Below are 24317 nucleotides of genomic sequence, written 5' to 3'. Positions count from 1 at the left end.
CGCAGGAGCATTAATGACTGCATCAACCTTGGCCTGGAGCGGTGCTATACCCTCTGCGCTGATGCGATGTCCTAAGAACGACAGCTCCGACGTGTTGAAGACGCATTTTTCGTTGAGCTTGAGCCCAGCTCCTGCTATTCGTTCCAGCACTTCCTCCAGGTTTTGCCTGTGTTCGCTCTCCTTCTTGCCAAAAATGATTATGTCATCCAAGTAGCACAAGACCCCTTTGCAACCTCCAAGAATTTGCGTCATGATCTGCTGAAACGCAGCTGGTGCCGATGCCAACCCGAAGCAGACCCTCTTGAATCTAAAGAGGCCATCGTGCGTTATAAATGAAGTTAGGTCTCTGCTGTCTGGGTGGAGTAAAACCTGGTAGTAGGCTGATGCCAGGTCCACCTTGGAAAAGCAGCGTGCTCCATTGAGGGCATGAAGCAGCTCCTCCATATGAGGCAAAGGGAAGTTGTCTGCTACTATAGCTTTGTTGGGTTCCCGGAGATCGACACACAGTCGAATGCTACCATCTGCTTTGCGGGCTGCTACAATAGGAGATACCCACTCGGAAGCATTGACTCTCTCAATGACATCAGTAGCAAGTAGCTTCTCAATCTCGTCAGAGACAGGCTGGCAGACTGAAAATGGTAGGGGCCTCAGCTTCTGTGCGACTGGTTCGATGGAGGTTTTCATCTTGACTTTGTGTTGCACACCTCTTACAAGTCCCAGGCCAGGCAAAAACAAGTGGCCAAACTTGGTCCACAGTGTTGGCGGCATACCAAACTTGGGAGGGCCGAGGGGTTTTGTATGCATGGTGCTTTGGGGAAGGCCTGAACTCATAGCTGGAAGCTCTCGGCATTCCTGCGTGGACATTTGCAGGCAGCGCAATTCCTCTCCCATGATGCGAAGACCAAGGGCTTGAACAGCATCCAGGCCAAGGAGAGATGTACCACATGGCGTAACATGAAAAGTTACAATGGCTTCTTTCCCCCTTGTACGTGACTATGGCGTGAAATGACCCGAGAACGGGAATCTTCCCGCGCGAAAAATCCAGCAATGTAAGATGGGAACTTGTCAGTTGTATTGCGCTTGCGAACAAGCCTTGGAATTGGTGCTCATCCATAATAGACACGGCCTAGCCTGTGTCAACCAAGAAGTTCATGGTATGCACCCGTGTCGTCGTGGTAACTGGCGCGACCTTGACATCCACGTAGACGCCTGTACTCTTATCAGTACGGACCGCCAAGATGCTAATGACACTGGCAGCATCATCTTCCGGAACGATTTCATGGACCTCTGCAGAATACCCGTCTCGGCCGCGACGGTAGCTGCGACATGCTCTCTTAAAGTGGCCGCGGCGTCCGCAGGCAAAACATGTGCGACCGCGCGCGGGACATTCCGAAGGCGAACACCCTGCTGCGCCGCAGTTTCCGCAGGCATTTGCATTTCTAGGCCCTGGGAAAATAGCGGCGGCGGCGGCATTCACATCAGGCGAAGGTGCGCTGTACGCGCGTGAGCAGCTGAAGTGGCGACGCCCCGGGAGGCGTGTGCCATTATCGCCGTTATCTCGTCGACCCTGCCTGGCTGAGCTGTCTCGCAACTGCTGCTGAATGTGCTGCACCGGACTGGCGAAGGCTTCGGATTCACGCTGGGTTTGTTCACAAAGCCGTGCTACCTCGACAGCATGATCGAACGTAAGGTTATCGCCTTCCAGCAGCAATCGCTCTCGTAGCCGCGGGCACGTGACGCCTGCTACGAACTGTTCACACAGGTTTTCGTCCGCTTGGGTGGCGAAATTGCAAAGAGCTGCTAATTCCCGAAGCGCTACGGCGAAATCAGTGATGGGCTCACCCTGCAGTTGACGACGCTCCCTGAATCGATGGCGTTGAAGGCGGACGTTGCAAGGGGCGGCGAAATGCTTCGAAAGCATCTCAACGGCTACGTCGTACTCGTCGGGTGGGCGCGGGGCTCCAGTGGTCCCGTCTTGTGTTCCAGTAGCTGCAGTGGTTCCGATGATTCCAGCGGCGGCATCTGGCGTGGGCGTGACACCGGGTGCAGCACTCGTTAGTTGTGCCTTGGTTTGCGTCGTACTAGGCGGAAGCGCGTCGAAAATGTGCTGTCCTTCCGTACCAAGACAGTGCAGCAGGAGGGCTCGGCGACGGGGTGCGGGTAGCTTGGTCGCTCCGGACGCCAGCAGAAACCTCTCGAAGAGGCGTAACCATCGGGCCCATGGAACATCGGGCGTGCCGGGGGTGGCAAGAAAAGGAGGCGGTGGCAAAATGCCCGTGGAAGACATCCTCGTCGCCAGAATGTCGTGTAGCCGGCACGGCGACACGTAAAAGTAAACACCCTACACCACTGTACGATCCATGACAATAACCCCGTTTAATCAGCGCGTATCGTTTATATACACACGAGCGCAGTGGCGCCATCCATTGTGTGTCCAATGACTCAGAAGGCCATCTGGTGTAACCGAACAACACTACAAACACTTTACACAATACTCTCTCTCTTTAACAAAATATGGCAGAAAGGTCGCTTTCCAAGAGCAAGGAAAGAGGCAATCGTTGTACATCTTCTAAAAGAAGGGAAAGAACCCTGTTTTGCTGCTAGTTACAGGCCTATTGCCCTGACCAGCTGTTTATGTAAGCTCAATGAAAAATAATAAACCGGAGACTTTTTTTACTTCCTGGAGTTTGACGGTGTTCTAGACAAAAATCAGGCAGGGTTTAGGTCTGGGAGATCAACTACAGATAATCTGGTTGCGTTTGAATCGTATGTTAAAGACGCTTTTGTCCATAAACAGCACTGCTTCTCTGTGTTTGACATGGAGAAAGCCTACGATAGAATGTGGCGATATGGTAGTAGTCTATTGGACTTGCAGTCGTTTGGCCTTAGTGGCAATATACTCAATGTTATTAAAGATTATTTGTCTGATCGCACATTTCGTGTCCGTGTGGGGACTGCCCTGTCTAGAACATTTGTTCAAAAAAATGGCGTACCCCAGGGAGGAGTGCAGAGCTGTGCACTGTTCATTGTTAAAATGAGTTCTCTTAAAAAAACTGTGCTGCCTCGAACTGTTTCATACTCTGCCTACGTAGACGATATCCAAGTTAGCTTTAAATCCTGTAATCTGTCGATATGTGAACGTCAAATTCAATTAAGTGTCAACAGGCTGGTTACATGGGCTGAAAAAAAATGGTTTTAAGTTTAACGCTGATAAAAGTGCTGTTGTTGTCTTCTCTAGGATACGTGGTGTTCAACCTCTTCCTTGTATCACGTTAGAAGGTCAGCCCATACCAGTGAAAAAGGAACACAGGTTTCTAGGTACCGTATTTACTCGCATAATCCTCGCACTTTTTTTTCGGAAAAGTCAATGCAAAGTTAGGGGTGCGAGAATTATGCGAAGAAAAAAAATTTCCGGTGCACAGTGTTGCCAATTTGCCTTATGCCAATCCCGCTAAATGTAGCGGTCGTTTTTTGTATATGTAAGCTCAGTGTTGCCAACAGCAGCTATTTCTTTTTATTTATTATTTACAACGTAAACAGTCTCCCGTCAATCAGCGATCATGAAATTGCCGCCTGTGCTTTCTGGCGCGCGCCCTATCTCGTCGTCGTATGTGCGTCATGTGCGTGCCCTACTCCAGTAACGCTGGTAACGCACGCTGGAGTCGGTTACGCCGAAGTGCCTGCCTGCGGCACGGTTGCCGTGGTCGATCGCGTACTCTTTCGCTTTCAATTTGAAAGCGGCAGTGTAGCTGGCGTTCCTCCCCATGGCGAAGCGGCACCAAGCACAAAACAAAGAGATCAAAAAGTTCTCAAAATGGCAGCGAGCTATCCACCACTGACGCGAGTGACTCACTGACTGCTCCCGCTCAACGACGGGACCACGACGGCGACACGACGACACGACAGCGGGCTGCCCGAACACTGTCTAGTTGCGCGCACGCAAAACATGCGCGAAACCGGCTCAAGGACAGTGTGAGTAGCGGGTTAAGGCGCCTGTTAGGGAGTAGCCATGCCGGTTGTTAGGGCGCCTGGATGGCCTTGGATACACAGCGCTCTCCGCCGAACGGAGAGGCGGCGGGGGAGGGCGCGCGTTGGAGAGCGCGTGCGCCATGCGGGTTTCGCGAGCAGGCAACTTTCGCCGCTGCAAAGTTGGGGGTGCGAGGATTATGCAAGGAACCAAAAAATCCAAGTTTTGGTGGCTCACATTAGGGGTGCGAGGATTACGCGAGTGCGAGGATTACGCGAGTAAATACGGTATTTTGCTCGACCACAAGCTCACATTCGTAGCACATATTAAATTACTAAAAGTAAAATGCCTGAAAACAATGAACATTTTAAAGGTACTATCTCATCAGTCCTGGGGAACGGATACAAAATGTCTGCTGGAACTTCTTAATAGTGTTGTTTGGTCAAGAATAGACTACGCCAGCCTTTTATACCAGTCTGCAACCAAAACAGCTCTCAAAATGTTGGAGCTTGGGGCTTCGCTTGGCCATAGGTGCATATCGAACAAGTCTTATTTCATCCCTTCATGTCGAATCAAACCAGTGGTATCTAGGGTACCAGCGCGCCTACACTGCTTTGATGTATGCTGCAAAGATCACTTCTCTGAAGGAACACCCTATGAATACCATAATGAAAAATAACACAACTGATCATCTCTTCGAAAACCGACCATCCATAGCTCCACCTTTTCCGCTGGCAGTGTCACACCTCGTCAGCGAGTTCCAAGTTCCTCTTACTGATGTCTACTGTACCTCAATTTATGATTTTGTCGCTCCGTGGGACACTTTCCCAATTCACTGTGACATGTCCTTTAGAGAAATACAAAAGAAAAATGTACCAAACTTTGTCATCACTCAGCATTTTCTGTTCCTCCGTGACAAATACAAGGCAGCTGAATTTTACACAGATGCGTCAAAAACTACCACAGCCTTATTCTGTGCTGCAAATGGTCCGCTACTTAATATGTCCAAAACAATGAACAGGAACACAAGTATATTGACTGCAGAGGCACGCGGTATTCTACTGGCTTTAACCCTTTGAGGGTCGAATTTTTTTGAAAAAAACTTTCCCTGGTGGTCAAATTAGTTTATTGCGGATTTGGAATGTACAAAATGTATAAAGTCAGGATTAAATGGTAAAAAATTATCAAGAAAAGTATTTTGGGGTCAGCATCACTTAGAACTGAAAAATGTTCAATAGTATTTCAGAGTGTGGTATTCCTTGAAACACGGGTCTACGCACAGTGCCTTATCGCAGTCGGCACGCATAAAGCGCATGTCCGAAAATGAGCTGTCTTCTTCCGAAGAAAGACTGTCTTCCGATTCAGACTCGGTGAAAGGAGCCAACTCAGAGTCAGAAGAGTCATCGCGGTCGATGTCATCAGAGCGGGCAGTTCGTTGGGCCATATCGCCGCTTTGCCGTGCATCTGAAGAACTCAAAGGCAACCCAGTAAATGAGGAGAGCGAGAATAACTCATGGCGCGCCGGTGATAAAAAACAAGCTAATAGCAGCGCCAATATAGATAGAAATCAACTTCCGCCGCCCCCGCAACGGAGTCTCCGATTAGGTTACTTCAGTTCCAAGCAAGGAGGGCAAGAATACCTAGTGAGTGTGGATAATAAACAAGATAAGAGCAGCGCCAATATAGATCGAAATCAACTTCCGCCGCCCCTGATAGCGAGCGCCGATCAAGTTTCGCGCGCCTCCGATGCGATCATGTGGCGAAACTGAAACCACGAGACGCGTTGACACGTACAGACGCCGTAACGCGCCGAAGCCAGAGAGTTCTGTTTTTCACTGCAAGGAGGTAGCACAATCAAATTTCAGACACTTATAAGTCCCAGGAGGTGGCAGCACCTCCCAGGGAGCATGCATCGTTAATATGGCGCGAAATTTCAAACGGATGCTCGAAATCGTACCTGTACGGCAAAGACCTTGCGGGACGGAAAACCGCCGCAGTACACGTACGGCAAAAACCCGCAAAGGGTTAAACAACATTCTTCAAAACAAAATTAAGAACTCGGTTATATACACGGTCTCTCTGAGTCGTCTCAAATCTTTCATCTCGGAAGGTGAGTAGAAACCCTACTTTTAATTGTGTTTTAAGAGCTCTCCACTTGGCTTATGGCCTGAAACTCGTCGTCACAGTCTGCTACGTTCCTGGCCACTGCGGCATTGCTGGAAATGAAGCTGCTGACCTTAGTGCTGCAGCTGCCGCCCTTCGAAGCAGCATAGAGATAAACGAGGTCCCATATCGAGATCTGAAACCTTTTGTACGAAGGAAGCTGCAGGACCACTGGCAGCAGCAATGGGACAGAGAAGTAGAGAAACTACATTTCGTTAAATCCAAAATAGAAAAGCCTCCTGCTGAAAAACATGACAGATTTGTAGAGGTAGCATTAAGAATTGGCCACACACACATCACACACTCATACCTTTTAATAGATGCAAACAAGCCACAGTGCCATCGATGTGGGGGTCAGCTTTCTGTCCTTCATATGCTTATTGAGTGTGGCATGTGCAACAGTGAAAGGAAACGTCATTTTAATGAAGCTTACACATATAACATTTCCTTGCACCCTTCATTATTTTTATCAGACCATGTTCTCATACAAAAAAAGCTTTTAGTTACCTAGCAGATGTAGACTTTTTAAAATACATATCATATAGCCCATAACCTCACGTGTGTTCATTATGTGTTTTAAAACGGTGGTGGAACCTGAGGCTTTACACGTTAGGTGCTTGCACTCATTGTGTTAATATGACCTTATACACCATTTCTCTTAGTATAGTCACTATGCTTTAATTTTGGCCCTATACACCAACCCCCTGAGTAAAGTTTTTTAAACTAGTGCCTCCTTTACAAATCCTTCTCATCTCTTTCATCATTGTAATGGCGCTCTTTGCCTTTGTCGGCCTTGCACCATTAAACCCGAAATCATCATCATCACGGAACCACATCTTGAAGGCGTGAGTTCAATGGCTTATAAATGCGGTACGAGCGAAATAATGGTACGTTTTTCAGCAATGCTTCTAGCCCTCTTAGGAAGTTTCATTTCTACAATTTTGAAGAAAATCGAGACCATTTTTATAATTTGATTTTTAAAATTACACACTTTTAGAAAAGCAATATTCAATTTTTTTTGCGAATATTACTTTTTCTAGGCGACCATTATTTTGCTAATATGTTTAGAAATATCTCGCCGACATTACCAGATAAGGTCAGAGCGAGCGACATTGTAGTGTCCGGCTGGATTTCATGATTTTTTATAAATTTTTGTCCACATAAGAACATAAAATTAGCTTTACACATTTTGTCCTTTTGGTGTAGCTTTTGTTTTTAAACACATTTTAGTAATTTACAATAACACCTTGCTGTGCACAAAGTCCTATGTTGGAAAACTGCCGCCACCAGAAACTGCGTGTCACCTACACCAGCTTTCCAGTTTCTTTTCTTTTTTTTTTTTGCAAAGTGTGCACGATAAGGGAAAATGGATTCCACTGGATTCCACTGTTGGGACATTTCCTGGCTTGCACATAACTCGTAAAAATATTGGAGAAAACAAAAAAATGTGCATGTGCACACATTCGATCTGTCATAGCGTCAGCTAGTCATTGCAACAGTCTTTTTTAAATTAATAGTCATCTTCCATTTCAACCACCAAGTTTGTAGTATAGATAGCAAGGTGATTAAATCTGCCTGATTGTTTGAATTGCATACTTCAATATACTAATGCAGTCATGTGCAAAAAGCATTTATCTTGATGCGTATTTCACTAATGATGCTATTCATAAAGACGAGAAAGAGGAGCAGCCTTAATACTGACCCTTGTGGAATGCCTGAGTGTATGTTCACAGTGGTCGATGCTGCATCATTGATTTGAGCACGTTGTTCCGGTACTGACAGGCACGTTTTAATCCAGTTAACTAAGCTGTCCTTCTTTAAAATAGGTTGTAGTTCAAACTAATTTGTAGTTGCAGTCGCGGTCGGTTGCTTTCTCAAAATCTAAAAGTATTAAGTCAATTTGGCCTTGCCTATTTAGAGCTATCGCTGTCTCGTGAACTGTTTTCACGAGCTAAGTTACGGTTGAAATTAATGAAAGTCCGAAGTAATAAAATTAATGACTAGCAACCGTATACTGCAATCAAGTCTTTGATTGCTTGAAAAATTCTGTGATTGTTGTCTGCCTTTGTCAGTGATGGCCACGGGCGGCATTCCATCAGGTCAGGACTTCCAAGTGGATGGCTGCTTCGTCCTTCTCCTCCTCCTCCTCATGCTCGTGCCCTCCCCTGTCAGTGCACTCCCATCCATGCTGGCGCAGTTTGGGAAGAACCAGTCTTCCGAAACGCATCCCATGGGGGTTTCTGATTCGTTTTACCCCGTTTCACCTCCTCCTCTCTTACTGCAAACCTTCATTCCTGGAGCCACTTTACTCAGTGATGATCTGGCACCACCACCATCCTCACCCCCACCGACCACTGTTATTCCCCGCATTCACAAGTTGCGTGGTCAGCTGATAACGGTAGCGTTATCGTATGATTGTGGAGAATCAGCATAAGCGGAAATGGGCGTAAAACCGACGGTACCCCTGAACATGTTGCCGCCTCAAATTCCACCTCGTCCAGTGGCTGCGAATCCCTCCTGGATGAAGAGCAACTCGCCTGTTTGGAAGGGCGACGTGAGCCCATAATTCTTCAGCTTCAAAGGTTCTCCGAGTGTCATTTTGGCCGGTGTCTTTCGCGCCCAAGCACACGCCCTCCACCGGTTGCTGGTTTATGGAAGAAGGGGGGTGGAAGAAGCGCACAGCGAGGCTTCATGCTGTTTTCCTGCTGGGACGTGGACCTGCCGGCTGTCCAGCGGCAGGCAAACGGACAGCCCCCTAAAACCAAGCTGGAGTCCCTAACTCAGTATGGGACGGACGCATGCCGTTTGCTTAAAGGAACAGAAGCGGGAATGGTCGCGAAGACGGGGGAAAGCTGCTGCCAGTGCTTCCGCAAGTGGCTCCAAAATGAACAGCCTGCTTGGACATGAGCCAATATTCTTGCTCAGCTTGAAGGGCTTTCAGAGCGTGATTTTCGATGGCACTTCCAAGCACATTGCAGGTCTGTGTATGCATGGGCTGGTGGTGGAGGGAGGCGTGCACTGTGGGTTTCATGCCTGCACTGACGACATGTCCGTTGGGGGGTTTAAGTCTTTCGTGACCGCACCTATTCAAAATTTGAACGATACCTTGGGAGACCATTCCATTTGAACGATACCTTCCACGCATTGCTGGAACAAGTAAAGCTCTTTGGAGTTAGCTCAGAAAATGCCCTTTCGAAATCAGTTTTGTTTTCATTTTTGCAACAAAAACGTGATTTTTGACAGGCCTTTGCATCATTAGGGTGTGGAAAAGGGGCGTGGTCATTGTGCGTCACTGCTACCAACGATTGATTGATTGTGGGGTTTAACGCGCCGACGCAACGCAGGCGATGAGGCGCGCCGTAGTGGAGGGCTCCGGATTAATTTGGACCACCTGGGGATCTTTATCGTGCGCCGAAATCTCGTACACACGGGCGTTTTTGCTTTTCGCCTCCATCAGAAAAGCGGCCGCCGCGGCCGGGAATCGAACCCGCGACCTCGTGCTCAGCAGCGCAACGCCTTAGCCACTGAGCCACCGCGGCGGGTCACTGCTACCAACGAAGAAAAGCGTGCCACTTGTAATTACTCTGCATCAGCGTTTGGTTTTGCTTATCAGGGCCTGAACGGTGAATCAGAAAATGATTTTCAATCGTCAGGGTTGCACTCTGACAGTAATAATTCCTGAAATCGGCTGAAATCGTAAATGCAAAGCCAGTCATTGGCAAGATGTTTTTACGTTACGTGGAGGTGAATTGGGGCCTCTGATAATGTCTAACTGCCGGATTTCTTCCAAGATTTCTTCTCCCGGAATTGCACATTTTGAAATGGAGGTTGGGCTTCACCGCATGGCACGAGCACCAAGCGTACGAGCACCAGGCATACTAGTTTTTTATTTATATCTGGCAAACTGTTCCCTGCAAGTCAACATTTTTCTGAAATGTCTCCCTACTATATTCTAATGTTTTTTCTACTACCGGTGGTTTGTTATACACAAACCACCTTTTTTATCATTTTCTTTGACAACTTGACAGAAATTGATTTTGATTTCTTTTCGCAACTATGATGTATGAAAACACTTAAAAAAACTGGTGTTACTGTAAAGGCCGTAAATAATCTGCATTTTTTTAGCACAAAAAAATGTTTTCTTGGACCCTAATAATCGGCCAATTTTCCCGCGGTCATGAAAGAGTTAATGTGACCAGTCCAGAGTCGTCGGTGGTCGACCAGATTAAAGTGATGTGTTGCTTGCTAGAATAAAGCTCGGGTCCTTGCGAATTCTGTTCAACTAATTGGCTGGGAAGTATGCTCAGTTGCAAGTGACCAACGCATGTTTTGTTTCCTGCACTTCGTGTACTGCGTCCAGGTTCTCGGGTCATCCTTCTTCACAGAGTGGAAGGAATTTCTTTTATCTGACTCGGGATTGGTCGAGGTTGTACTATAACCTTGACGTTCTCAGATCTTTTCTCCTGATACGTACTGCAATTTGTTGTTCTGAAGATGACGCAGCCTCGAAGGGTGGGCAAGGCAGGTGTGTTTCTCAGGTCACATGTCAGGCGCCAAGCCGTGGGCTCAGGTGTGCATAGTTCGAAATTATTCATGGCAGAACCTACGTGAGCTTGAATTATCGGGCTTTCACTGCGTGCGCGTGTACATGTGCGCGTGTGCACGGGAGTGAACGCTCAAAAGGAACATTACAGATTTCGAAAGAAAAAGCAACTCTGTGCACTGTTTCCTCAGAGACAAGGGAGAGTGCGGGACGGGGCAGCCCGAGTGTCCCAACCATGGCAGGTCACTGTCGGGGTGGGGCTCAATGTCTGGGCTTGGAGCGTTGCACTTCTGGAGGCTGACTCCCCTCTCCCCCCACCCAGCCTGGAGCTGTCGGCGCGAGCAGCCAAGCAGAAGCTGCAGTCGGTGAGTGGCCTCCTCGGGGGCCTGTTCCCCCCCCCCCCCCCCCCCCCCCCGCCCGGGGCGCCTGAGACGGCGCGCTCTCTTGCCCAGCTGGGGGAGCGGCTGTTCGGGGAGCTGGCGCGGGACCTGTACGACGAGGTGGACCGCCGGGAGTGTGAGGCCACCTGGATGGGCGCCTCCACCCTGGTGGGGGCCGACCGGCAGGCGGTGCCCTTCCTGCCCGTCAGCCCCGAGCTGTCCTCCACCCGCAACCAGGTAGGGGCCACCTCCAGGGGCAGTCTTACCCCCGAATTCAGAGATGTCTTCTTCTCCACTTCAACCGAGCTTTACTTGACGCCGTCTAAGCCGGCTTCCCTCATTTCATAGTGCTTCAACCATACTTCGGCTGATCTTTGTCGGCCGACATTCAAGTCTGCTTCGCAGCTACCTTGCAGGCAACTTCGTCACTTCGTTATTCCAACATGGCGGATCAGCACCGGCAGCGGCGCGACGTTGCGCGACGCATCGCCGGCTTCGAGGCAATCTGTCGTGCCACTGGTGTTTTGTTGTTGTGACGCGTATATGACAAAAAGCCGAAAATACCGTATTTACACGATTGTAGGTCGACCCTTTTTCGAATTTGACCATTCAATGTTGGGGGGTCGACTTAGAATCGACGTCGAACCGTCTACCGCTAGTAACGGCAAGAGAAATGAAAAATCGGGTGTGCTACGAGGTGGGGACAGCTTTGCACCCTCGTCTAAACTGTGAACCGCATGGGGCGTCTTCTGCTCGCGCAAATGCGCCGCACTGACACTGCCGCGAATAACACCCGCATGCTGCGCACTACGCGATCGGCGGCGGCAACATGGCGGCACCATCCGCGAAGAGGTGCGCGTAGCTCCAGCGACCACTTCTAACCGCTCTCTAAGATATCACTGAAGGCACAAACGAAGACATTTGTGCAGGAAAGGAGCTGATAATGTGGTCAAAAACGACACTATAAAGCATTATCCGCGCCGCTAGGGAAAGCGCCAATCAAATATTCATCACCGTGGTAAGCCTGAACATCTCCGGCAGCTTCCACCATGAAGAGCGCGCGTCGTCAGGCTCCTCCCGCTGCTGCGCTCGGCGTGCGTTTTACCGAGGTAGAACTGGTAGAACTTAAAAGCAGTAGAAGGTGCCGCGTGCGCGGAATCATCGCCGCGGGCGTGAAAAAGTCGCCCGCGCAACGCCGACAAATCGCGTGCAAAAACGTGTCAAGAAGCGTTTTATTCGTCTCTAATAAACAAAATGAGTATTAGCGCATCCCTTGATTCAATGCGCGGCGCTAACGTAGCGCATATCATATCACATTGTTCAGTACACTTCCGAACACGATAGTGAGAGGTTAGTCGCTCAAAAGTAAATCGCGTGCGGCCGCTTCTGTCAGACGCCATGTTTGTTTTGGTATCGCACGGCAGTGGCCGCTGCCGGTTGCTTCGATGGTTGACATCTCGCAGCGAATGTGTTCTTCCCGCTCAACCCACAGCGCATGGTTATTCTGGGTGCTTATACAAAAGCTTTTCTTTCTTAACATCGACCGTGCATAGCGCGAGCGCACGGCTATTGTGGGAGCATCGATCATTCATGGTAGAGCCGCCGTGAGGGTTGACGGAACAGCTTCTCTTTGTGCGTGGCCTCCGCGATCTGCTGCCGGCGGCGCGCCGCCGGCAGCAAATCGCGGAGGCTACGCTTTGTGATACGATTTTCTAGGCGGCACTCGGGTTTTTTTTTCTGTTTTTTTTTTTTTTTCGAGAGATGCGATTTCGGGGGGTCGACCTATATTCGAGTCGACTTCCAATCGTGTAGATACGGTACCGCGGTAATCGATGAGCGGCCACCACCGGGGACCGCGACTGCCTACACTGCAGCAGCTGATGCTGGCCCTCCGTTTTCGCCAGTTTTTACGGCGCCGGCTCCTTTCAAGCAGTGACGGGAGACTAGTGATGTGCTGCACTGTATGGAGGGTGGCAAAGCTGATGGGAAAAAGCCACTGTTTGAGCGGCTGGTGCACTTCCCGGACGCATCGAGGTAGTGCTGCAAGTGCTATTATTGCCACTCACGCCACTGTGATGACTGATATCGGCCAACTTGCCTTTGCGCTTCGGTATCCCTTGAACTTGTTACCGAGTATAGCTTGTCGCATCCCTCGCAAAAGGGGCCTCATGAGCGTGGTTAGTTTGAACATTTCGTGGTGTTTGTTTTTCTCCTTGTTGCAGCATTGTTAAGTGTTTTTGGTCTACACAGTAAATCCAGCGAAAAAGGAATGTTGTGCAGGTTAGAGTGCGCACAAGTTTTTCTTGAGAGGGACCATGAATACATCTTTGTTTTGCTTTAAAGGATTGGCCTTCAGTTACACCCACCTCTATTGTGACCCCAAAGGTGCTCTCACACGCACAAAGAGTTATTGCAGCTCCATGTTACTTTATGGGGTAATCAGTAAGGCCATTTGTGAGGTAGCCAAACAGCGTAGTCGGCGGGTTAACTGCATGCTAGCATTCAGGCAGCACAATGCAATGGAACCTAGGGCCCAGTACAGTTGCATAGTCATGTTTATTGAAAATGGCTTTTTGTTGACCGTGTACTACACCACTAGTCCAGTCCCAGTGACGACACAGGGGCAGTGGGAGTTGCTGGCTAGTCTTCACTCCCTCACCTGGGGGCGCCAACCCACACTTACCACTTCCGAGGTGCTCGCTGAGATTTTTAATGACATTATACCCCTTATGACAAAGCTATGGGAAACCTATTGAAACACCCTGTCTGGGCTATTTCATGTGTTATGCCGTGTGTGGCATCAGTGTGACAACAAGGGCATCCCATAGCAGATTTCGGTAAAGTTCGCGTTGATTGTGCATTTATTTCTGGTTTGTATGCCTGAAGCTTTGGTGGCTGGCAGATGCACTTGTGGTAAACATGCAGATTTCATTTTGCCGAGATGCTCTGTGCGCAGGAGCAATTCGATGCACAGACAGACAAAACAGCTGACCTAAAAGTTAACAGAGGAGGATGCTATGTGGCACAAGTCCCAGAGGCCTCTGAGAATGCACCCCTTTCCCTAATAGATCCGCCCGGACTGCACTCTAGAGCCTTGATAGACAGGTGGTAATTTCTTGAACACTTATCACGCATAGCCTGACACTGCACACAGTTTTCTGGAGACCGCACTGAAGTGACACTTTTTAAGCAAGCCGAAAAAAAAAAAAATGTCACTTTTTTTTCTTCTGCCGTCTGACCAGCTGTCACATCAAGAATCAGGAACACTTGATCTTCCGGGCTGTGATTGTTCTTGGCTTGCTGAACTAAAGAGGCCACCCACATTTATTTGATTTTAATCGGCTCAAGTAGATGTTTTTGCAATAACCAGATTGGCCGACTGCAAACTCCATCACTGATATCATCGTGCGATTTTCACAAGTTCCTCAAACCGATGTTTTCTTGTGAATTCTATTAGCTTGATTTATGATGAAAGTGGATATTGATGACTCAAGCTGGGCAGTGACTCCTACGGTGATTCAATTCTGGGAACTGGAAAGGAACATATTCACAAAGAGTTACATTCCACAACACCATGATGCCTAAAACGCTGGTGTTGTTCAATTCGAATCAAGCAAGTAGTTTCCGGTTCGCTGAGTATCTCTGCATTTTATTCTAAGTTGCTCGACATTCTCGTTGCCCTTAGAGCAAAAAGCCGCCACTACAGCGTGCAAGGAAAAATACCAGACGAGTAACAAAATGCCTGTACCGTGGCATTTGGTTTTGTTCAAGTACTCCTAAAGCTCTAATAGCCACATTTGTCAAATCAATGCAGCAGACTGACATCACAGAGCTTACACATACCTTTATTATTTCTGTTGCAAAGCCTCGGCGATAAAAATAAACACTGGCCAAACAAGAGATGCAAACCTTTTCAAAGACAAACAAGATGTTTTGGTTAAAAGAGGCAAGCCTCCTTTTGGCTTTACTAGAGGCAAAACTCCTCTAGTAAAAGTTCTTTGGCCGGTGTCCAACACAGTCCAACAAGAAACACCACTCGAGAAAGGACACGGCCCCGACAACATCCTCCCGCTCTCCCTTCATCCCGACCACACGGGCTCCACCCCGGAGGCTTAGACCTCCAGCACGAGCTCTATTGCTGTGACTAAGGCTTCCAGCACCAGCTCCAGTGCTGTGACTAAAGCCTCCAGCACGAGCTCCAGTGCTGCGCCTAAGACCTCCAGCACGAGCTCCAGTGCTGCGCCTAAGACCTCCAGCACGAGCTCTAGTGCTGCGCCTAAGGCCTCAAGCGGGAGCTCCAGTGCTGCACCTAAGGCCTCCAGCACGAGCTCTGGTGCTGTGCCTAAGGCCTCCAGCACGAGCTCTGGTGCTGTGCCTAAGGCCTCAAGCACAAGCTCCGGTGCTGCGCCTAAGGCCTCAAGCACGAGCTCCAGTGCTGTGCCTAAGGCTTCCAGCACGAGCTCTGGTGCTGTGCCTAAGGCCTCCAGCACGAGCTCTGGTGCTGTGCCTAAGGCCTCAAGCACAAGCTCCGGTGCTGCGCCTAAGGCCTCCAGCACGAGCTCCAGTGCTGTGCCTAAGGCTTCCAGCACGAGCTCTGGTGCTGTGCCTAAGGCCTCCAGCATAAGCTCCAGTGCTACGCCTAAGGCCCCCAGCACGAGCTCCAGTGCTGCACCTAAGGCCTCCAGCATGAGCTCTGGTGCTGTGCCTAAGACCTCCACCTAAGGCCTCCAGCACGAGCTCTGGTGCTGTGCCTAAGGCTTCCAGCACAAGCTCCGGTGCTGCGCCTAAGGCCTCCAGCACGAGCTCCATTGCTGTACCTAAGGCCTCCAGCACGAGCTCCAGTGCTGTGCCTAAGGCTTCCAGCACGAGCTCTGGTGCTGTGCCTAAGGCCTCCAGCATAAGCTCCAGTGCTACGCCTAAGGCCCCCAGCACGAGCTCCAGTGCTGCACCTAAGGCCTCCAGCATGAGCTCTGGTGCTGTGCCTAAGACCTCCACCTAAGGCCTCCAGCACGAGCTCTGGTGCTGTGCCTAAGGCTTCCAGCACAAGCTCCGGTGCTGCGCCTAAGGCCTCCAGCACGAGCTCCATTGCTGTACCTAAGGCCTCCAGCACGAGCTCCAGTGCTGCGCTTAAGGCCTCCAGCACGAGCTCCAGTGCTGCGCCTAAGGCCTCAAGCACGAGCTCAGTCCAGATGAGTGATGATCTGGCTCCGTCCCGGGCATCTGCAAAACAGCAGAAGGCTGCTCCTGCGGTCACTGCTGTTGCAGCAATGTCCAGTGCTGTGGCTGCGGCCTCTAGCACAAACAGTCGCCACTGACACTTCTCCTTCGGAAACCTTGGATGAGGCCATGGATGTCTCTCCAAGTACACCTGCTCCTGAAACACAACAGGAGCGCCACAGTTCCACTGGTCGTGGTAAATCGAACAAATCGAAGTTGCCCAAGGTCACTACACCAGGAACAAACTCGGTGACCTAGGTAAACTATCCAAAGGGCCCCAGAAACACATCTCCTTCTCTAATGACTTTTTTAATGGAAAAACAACATCTCATGATCTGTATTTCTCTTCTGTTAGTATTTATGGCTGCTGAAAGTATTATCCATTGGAATTGTAGGCGGCTATTAAACAACCTTGACGATATATATGATATACTTTCAAATCACAAACCAAAAATACTGTGCTTCCAAGAAACACACCTACGCCCATCTCAGATAAACTTTTTAACACAATACACTATATTCTGTAAAGACAGACAACTACCACCATCCGTCTGGTTGGGTGGCAATGATAGTACAAAAATCTGTGGCTTGTCAACACCTGCAGCTACACACCTTACTCGAAGCAGTTGCCGTTAGAGCCATAATTTTTGATAGACGAATAACAGTGTGTTCTCTTTATATTCCACCGGACTATCGCCTTTCCAACGTCGAATTCGAAAACCTCACCAATGAGCTACCTGAACCCTACTTAATTATTGGGGATTTTAATGCCCACAACCCTCTCTGGGGATCTGCGCGAGCTGACGCGCGAGGGCGGCTAATTGAAAAGTTCATCACATTATCTGGCAGTTGCATCTTTAATAAGAAACATCCAACATACACACAACACATATTCGAACAACCAACATGGCCCACAACACATATTCTGCAATAGACCTGGCAATTCGCTCCGCAATTTTACCGCCCACCTGTGAGTGGAAAGTAATTAACAACCCCTATGGCAGCGACCATTTCCCCGTGAGACTACTAGCTATAAGCAATAACTCCCAAGGCACCGACTCATGTCGAACTTTTAAACAACATGCAGCTGACTGGAAAGCATTCAAAGAACTTTCCAGACTAACCCCTTCGCTAATAAGTCATTTAGATGTTGAAGCAGCAAGTTCACTTATTATGGCCCATATTCTTGACTGTGCTCAAAAAAGCATTCCAGAGACCACTCCTAAAACCCTCCCCAAACCTAGACCATGGTGGAATGAGGAGTGCAAGCGTGCACGTTTCGAACAGAATAAAGCATGGGCACTCTTACGCCACTATCCTACGGCAGACAACCTGCTCAAATTTAAACGGGCAAAAGCCAAAGGGAAGCGGACACGGCGGTTACCAGAAAACGAAAGTTGGACAAGGTTTATATCGTCTATCAACTGTTAGACAGACTCTCGCAAAGTATGGACTAGAATAAAGAAACTAAAAGGCTACAAGACCAACCCTACTCGCCTTGTAAGTAGTAAAACACCAAGCTCTCGGCAGATGCTCTCGGCAAACATTTTGAACATGTATTCAGTTCCTCTCATTACACAAAAACATTTTTACAGCACAAGAAAGCAGCTGAGCACCAGCCCCTTTGTGTGAACAAACGCTCAAATGAGGGATACAATGCCCCATTTACGATGCCTGAACTTAATATGGCACTGTCCACATGCGGTAAGTCAGCCCCTGGAGCTGACAGAATTAGCTATGAGATGATCAGGCACTTGCACAATGACACACTTTACACAATGACCTGACGGGGGCCCTTGCGTGTTGTTGGCAGGCCTCTTTAACAAAATATGGCAGAAAGGTCGCTTTCCAAGAGCATGGAAAGAGGCAATCGTTCTACCTCTTCTAAAAGAAGGGAAAGAACCGTGTTCTGCTGCTGTATACAGGCCTATTGCCCTGACCAGCTGTTTATGTAAGCTCTTTGAAAAAATGATAAACTGGAGACCTTTTTACTTTCTGGAGTTTCACAGTGTTCTAGACAAAAAGCAGGCGGGTTTGGGTATGGGAGATCAACTACAGATAATCTGGTTGCGTTTGAATCATATGTTAAAGACGCTTTTGTCCATAAACAGCACTGCTTCTTTGTGTTCTTTGACATGGAGAAAGCCTACGATAGAACGTGGCGATATGGTATTCTATTGGACTTGCAGTCGTTTGGCCTTAGTGGCAATATACTCAATCTTATTAAAGATTTTTTGTCTGATCGCACATTTCGTGTCCGTGTGAGGACTGCCCTGTCTAGAACATTTGTTCAAGAATACGGCGTACTGCAGGGAGGAGTGCTGAGCTGTGCACTGTTCATTGTTAAAATGAGTTCTCTTAAAACTGTGCTCCCTCGAACTGTTTCATACTCTGCCTACGTTGACAGCAGCTACAAGTCAGCTTTAAATCCTGTAATTATAGGTGTGTGAATATTCGAAAATTTCGAATGTAACTCGAATATTAAATATGTTATATTCGTATTCGCTTCGAAAACTATGCATTCGAAACATTTAATATTTGGAAGGGTTCGAATAATCTGCTATCGAATATTTGCATTGTTAAAGGGAGGATGTGGCGTTCAACACTCGGAGGCATGCTGTCGTCTTGTTTCAAACACGGAGCCACTGCACTGGCTTCTTTCCCCCCTGCAGAACAGCACCGTTTGGCTGCTTTGGAGGGCGGCATTGTTCGTGGGGCTCACGTGTAGCCAAGGCGGCAAGAGATGCATCTCAGCTGCTTCGTGACGTGAGCCAAGGGCCTGGCTTTTTCAGCAGCGAAGCTGTTTAGCAAATTGTAATTTTCCGTGTCCGCAGTAAAAATACCAAGAAATTACTGAGCACGTGAACGCAGTCCTTGTGACGACTGCCCAGCGTCCCTGGCGCACGTTTGTCAAGCCAAGATGGGCCCAAAAAAACAAAGTTCGCCGTAACCGTGGCAACGCTTGCTTGGAAGGACAGAGACGTCATAGCATACTCCCCTCCAAGGGGATGTCCAATGATTATCCCTTCCAGAAAAATGGAAAATGCTCACGGAGTAAAGGTTGTTGCGGCGGCGGAAAAGGAGCAAATGGGCGGCAATTGTGGAGTTAAACCTTTGTGAAGGTTGCGTACCATTTGGCTACCTTCAAGTGTTGCGCGTTAGTGTGAGCTTCCTTCATTTTTGTTTCACAGGTCGTGTCAAGCGAAAGGCCTCCCGAATGATGCCTAGGATTGCTGGTGTGGCACGTGGTGTAAACACAGTTGGGGATCCCAAAGAATGTCGGTCGCCTGATAAACAACGCTGCTGTGTTTTAACACGGGCCTTTCCAATGGGCCCGCCACAGATGCCCCGTGGCCTGACGGGGGCCCTTGCTTGTTGTTGGCAGGCCCGGCAGAAGCTGGCCCGGCTGACGGCGCGGGAGCTGGCCACCCTGCTCATCGACATCCTGTGCGAGGCCAAGCGCCGACACCTGGGGGCCCCCCCCGCCGCCGCAGGTGCGTTGCATGCCCTCTGCACGCCAAGCTGAGCAGGTAAACCAAGCTGCCCAGTCCCTTGACCCCTGGCGGCTTTCTGGATCAGGCTCTTGTGTTTACTCCTTCTGGGTCGCTGCATTTTTCTGTGCTATGATGTCTTTGAGATCTGCCCTGTGGCCACATCTTTTACAAAGACCGCGGACCGTCCTGGTGGCCGTTTACAGCAAGCAGTTGGGCTGACCTTCAACAGGGGACACTAGCGCCGCACTTGCCATGGCTAGCCTTTTACCCGGGGCAGTTTCAGTTTCCGCCATCCATGTCACTCGCTGAAGTGCGCAGACCGAGAATGTGCAAGTCGGGGGAAAACTTGCGCCTTAGTCGGATGCACCGACTGGGATCGGGACCTCAAGGTGTGGGACGAATGGCACTGTCCGTGTGTGAGGCCTTTTGCGCACAGTGACCGCGACACGGAGACCCAGTATCGCTGGATCGCCTTCCCCAATGGAAGAATCGCAAGCCTTCCTTCCTTAGCTTGCAATGGAACTGCCGTGGGTTATTGCACAATATAGATGATATTCACGCAATTATACACAAATATGAACCCGAAATAATAGCTTTGCAGGAGACAAATTTAGCAAAAAGACATGACATCTTCCGCAATTTTCACCTCCTTAGGAAAGACTGCACTCGCGCCTCAGGCGGTGTGGCTTTAGCTGTGGCACCAGGCAAGTCTGTACAACTTAACACTGCGCTGGAGGCTGTAGCAGCACAAGTCTGTATTAACAAGCTTGTCACTGTGGTTTCACTGTACTTGCCACCATCAGATCATGTGTCCTTATAGGAACTGAATGACCTCGTTGAACAACTTCCTGCTCCAATAATTATTATGGGAGACTTCAATGCTCATCACTTCCTGTGGGGGAGGTGAAAGAATAGACAGCCGGGGAAAACTCATTGAACCAACAGCTTAGCGGTTTCCAATAACGGAGACAAGACGCATTTTTCTGCATGCAATGGAAGCTTTTCTGCTCTAGACCTTTGTGTTGGGTCGCCCTACCTCCAGATGGATTATGAGTGGAGTGCTGTGAATGATCCGTATGGAAGTGATCACTTTCCTTCCTGCCTTACTGCGCAAAGTGCAAACCCTTCCTTCCCTCAAGAGCTGTTCACAACGATGGAAGCTCGAGACGGCACATGGGGAGAGATTTGAGGAGTTAGCTTGCTTTGATCGATTTTACAGCAGCATGTCCATTGATGAGGTAAATACCTACATCTGTGAGGAACTTCTTGCAGCTGCAAAAGTTGCAATCCCCCAGACATCTGGACGGATTCCCAAGCAACCAAAGGCGTGGTGGAACGATGCGTGTCGCGAATCCCGGAAAAAGCAGAACAAGGCTTGGGGTGTATTTAGACGGCACCCCACCTTAGAGAACTGTCTGAGCTTTAAAGCAGCCCGTGCTGCCGCCCAGAAAGTCAGAAAAGTAGCCACAAAGAATTCATGGCAAAGCTTTGTAAGTGCAATAAATACTTCCACTCCCACAAAAAAGGTCTGGGACCATTTGCGTAAAATTAAAGGCAACTACAGACGGTTCAGCATGCCACTTTTCTCTACAGACGGTGCAAGTAACTTACTGGAAACACAAGCAGATGCCCCTTTTGCAGAAGTCTCTAGTGATAAAAATTATACAAAAGAATTCCTGGCTCATAAAAATAATGCTGAAATGTCCAAGATTAAAAGCTATAGCAATAACACAGAGGAACATATTAAAGAATTCACTTTGTATGAACTGAAGCGAGCATTAGCTCAGTGCAAGGCTACCTCCGTCGGCCCTGACCTTATTCACTGTGCCTTTTTGCAGTACTTAAGTGATGGGTGTTTAGAAGCGATTTTGGAGTTCTTTAACAAAATCTGGAAAACAGGTACCGTATAATGCGGAATATAGGTCGAGATTTTTTACAGAAAAATTTGCCGAAAAGTCACCCCTCGACCTATATTGCAGTAACTGGCAGTTGTCATATGGCGACCGGGCAGCCCATCAAGCCCATCCAAACCCCAAAGGCACCATCGCCACCACCATCAATCGGATGCGACACCATCTTTGTTTTGTCGCTTCTCTCGCTGTCGGCCATGGAGGAAAGAAAAGTTTAGGAGGGAGCGTCACGTGACTATCGTGAAGCCTAGTCATAAAAAATAAAAGCGAAAAACTGATAGGAGATGCCCTGCCTCACGTGATAGGCAAGCGGTAGTTCTTTGCACCTCACGCGGCCGCCCGCCTGCCCGCACTATGCTGCGTCGTTCCGTTTGGTTTCCGGGCCGTCCGGGTATTCGGGTTTCGGCGACGAGTCCCCGTCCGGGTGTTGCGTGCACCGCTGCCTGCAACCCTAAATGCGCAGCCGGCTGATCGTACAGGCGAAGTGTTCGGACGGGAGAGACAGAAAACATCTTTATTTATTGAGCTCTGGGATCCGTCGAAGTGCGCCGCAGTCGAAGTGTCGTGTTCCGCCGCAGTGCAAAAGCGGAGATGTCAGAGTACGACATCCGTGCCTCACATTTTATTTCACAAACACACGTCACCTCCTTCATTCTGGTAATTTTATCTTTTCACCTCCCAGGCGTAATTTAGCATTCGTTACCCATATACCTATCGCACGGATTGAGCAGTACTCGGACAACCAGCCCGCGTTCTGCCTGCGACGCGAGGTGGAAAATGATTTGTTCTTCCCGCGCCCGCACCCAACATCAGTGGTTCTGCACCTTTTCTTTTCTAATGCACTGAAGGAGACAGCAACGGTTAGCGTGTACTTCAACGTCACGTTCCCTTGTTGGGCTCGGTGGTGGGCGACCGGCTCTGCCACCGAATTGATTCCATGCTCATATGGCTTTTTCTATCCTCCCCCAAAAAACTGATCGGCCTTCTAAAAGGGGCCGCACCGAGGTAACACAACTGAAATCAGTCTCCCAAGGTGAAACTTTCACAAAATACCTGGTTATCCACTCTGAAGACGAAAATGCATCACTTGCTAAAAAATCTGTCTTCCTCATTGCAAAGTGCCTTGAAAGCGTTGTCGGCCAGGATTACCAAGAAAAGAAACTAGCCTCTGGTGATCTGCTGGTAGAGGTGCTACGAAAAAACCAAAGTCAGAACCTACTAAAACAGAACACCCTGGCTGAACTCAAAGTAACGGTCACACCACATTGTAGCCTGAATACAACGCAAGGTGGGATCTCTGAAAGGGAACTGCTTCACGAGACAGATGAGGATTTGCTTGAAGGACTGAGGGACCAGGGCGTCACGGCTGTGCGGCGGATCACCATGCGTCGCGCAGGTGAGGAAATTCGAACTAAGCATGTTGTTCTGACCTTCGACCGTCCAACGCTTCCTGAATCCGTCCATGCTGCCTTCATATCCTGTCCAGTACGCCCCTACATACCTAGTCCTTGAAGGTGTTTCAAGTGCCAGAAGTATGGCCACGGAACTCAGTCTTGTCGTGGCCGACCCACCTGTGCTACTGTGCATGTGCTGACCACACCAGTGATGACTGCAAAAAAGAACAAGTGAAATGTCCAAACTGCGGTGAACCACACGCTGCGTACTCACGTGCATATCCCGCATTCAAAAAGGAAAAAGAAATAATTCAACTCAAAGTCACTGAAAACCTAACCTTTGCACAAGCACGCCTGAAGCATGCTCTGCTTTCAGGCAGAAGTTACGCAGACGCTGCTCGCCGGGGGGTGGAGCGTCGTCTGGTGGATGTGGGCACCCAGTGCAACCTGGTCCCGCCACAGCCCCCCGCTCAGCAGCAGAAAGTTGAGCCCGTGGCTTCTGCTGCTACATCCTCCTCTAGTGCTGTGCCTAAGGCCTCCAGCACGAGCTCTTGTGCTGTGCCTAAGGCCTCAAGCACGAGCTCCGGTGCTGCGCCTAAGGCCTCAAGCACGAGCTCCAGTGCTGCGCCTAAGGCCTCCAGCACGAGCTCTGGTGCTGTGCCTAAGACCTCCACCTAAGGCCTCCAGCACGAGCTCTGGTGCTGTGCCTAAGGCCTCAAGCGCAAGCTCCGGTGCTGCGCCTAAGGCCTCAAGCACGAGCTCCAGTGCTGCACCTAAGGCCTCCAGCATGAGCTCTGGTGCTGTGCCTAAGACCTCCACCTAAGGCCTCCAGCACGAGCTCTGGTGCTGTGCCTAAGGCCTCAAGCGCAAGCTCCGGTGCTGCGCCTAAGGCCTCAAGCACGAGCTCCAGTGCTGCACCTAAGGCCTCCAGCATGAGCTCTGGTGCTGTGCCTAAGACCTCCACCTAAGGCCTCCAGCACGAGCTCTTGTGCTGTGCCTAAGGCCTCAAGCACGAGCTCCGGTGCTGCGCCTAAGGCCTCAAGCACGAGCTCCAGTGCTGCGCCTAAGGCCTCCAGCACGAGCTCTGGTGCTGTGCCTAAGACCTCCACCTAAGGCCTCCAGCACGAGCTCTTGTGCTGTGCCTAAGGCCTCCAGCATGAGCTCTGGTGCTGTGCCTAAGACCTCCACCTAAGGCCTCCAGCACGAGCTCCAGTGCTGCGCCTAAGGCCTCCAGCATGAGCTCTGGTGC

The 24317-nt window shown here is 49.5% G+C and overlaps 2 protein-coding genes across 7 annotated transcripts in view; one reads left to right on the top strand and one right to left on the bottom strand.

Moving 5' to 3' along the window:
* Git (ARF GTPase-activating protein GIT1) overlaps positions 1-24317 on the top strand; it is a 340959-nt gene that overhangs the window by 92442 nt on the left and 224200 nt on the right. For all 6 annotated transcript variants that reach the window (XM_077695261.1, XM_077695259.1, XM_077695260.1 and 3 more), the window contains 3 exons: positions 10996-11038; positions 11126-11290; positions 19656-19764. In XM_077695261.1, the coding sequence (XP_077551387.1) occupies positions 10996-11038; positions 11126-11290; positions 19656-19764 (317 nt within the window). The remainder of the gene's footprint in view (positions 1-10995; positions 11039-11125; positions 11291-19655; positions 19765-24317) is intronic.
* On the bottom strand, positions 1127-2287 carry LOC144165158 (uncharacterized). The gene has a single exon (XM_077695266.1). The coding sequence runs from the start codon at positions 2285-2287 to the stop codon at positions 1127-1129; it is 1161 nt and encodes a 386-aa protein (XP_077551392.1).

The sequence above is a fragment of the Haemaphysalis longicornis genome, unplaced genomic scaffold (assembly GCF_048455015.1).
Source record: "Haemaphysalis longicornis isolate Haplotype H1 unplaced genomic scaffold, Haemaphysalis longicornis Haplotype H1 scaffold_14, whole genome shotgun sequence".
Taxonomy (NCBI): domain Eukaryota; kingdom Metazoa; phylum Arthropoda; class Arachnida; order Ixodida; family Ixodidae; genus Haemaphysalis; species Haemaphysalis longicornis.
The sequence above is the reverse complement of the archived record's forward strand: the minus strand, read 5'-3'. Positions and strand labels throughout refer to the sequence as shown.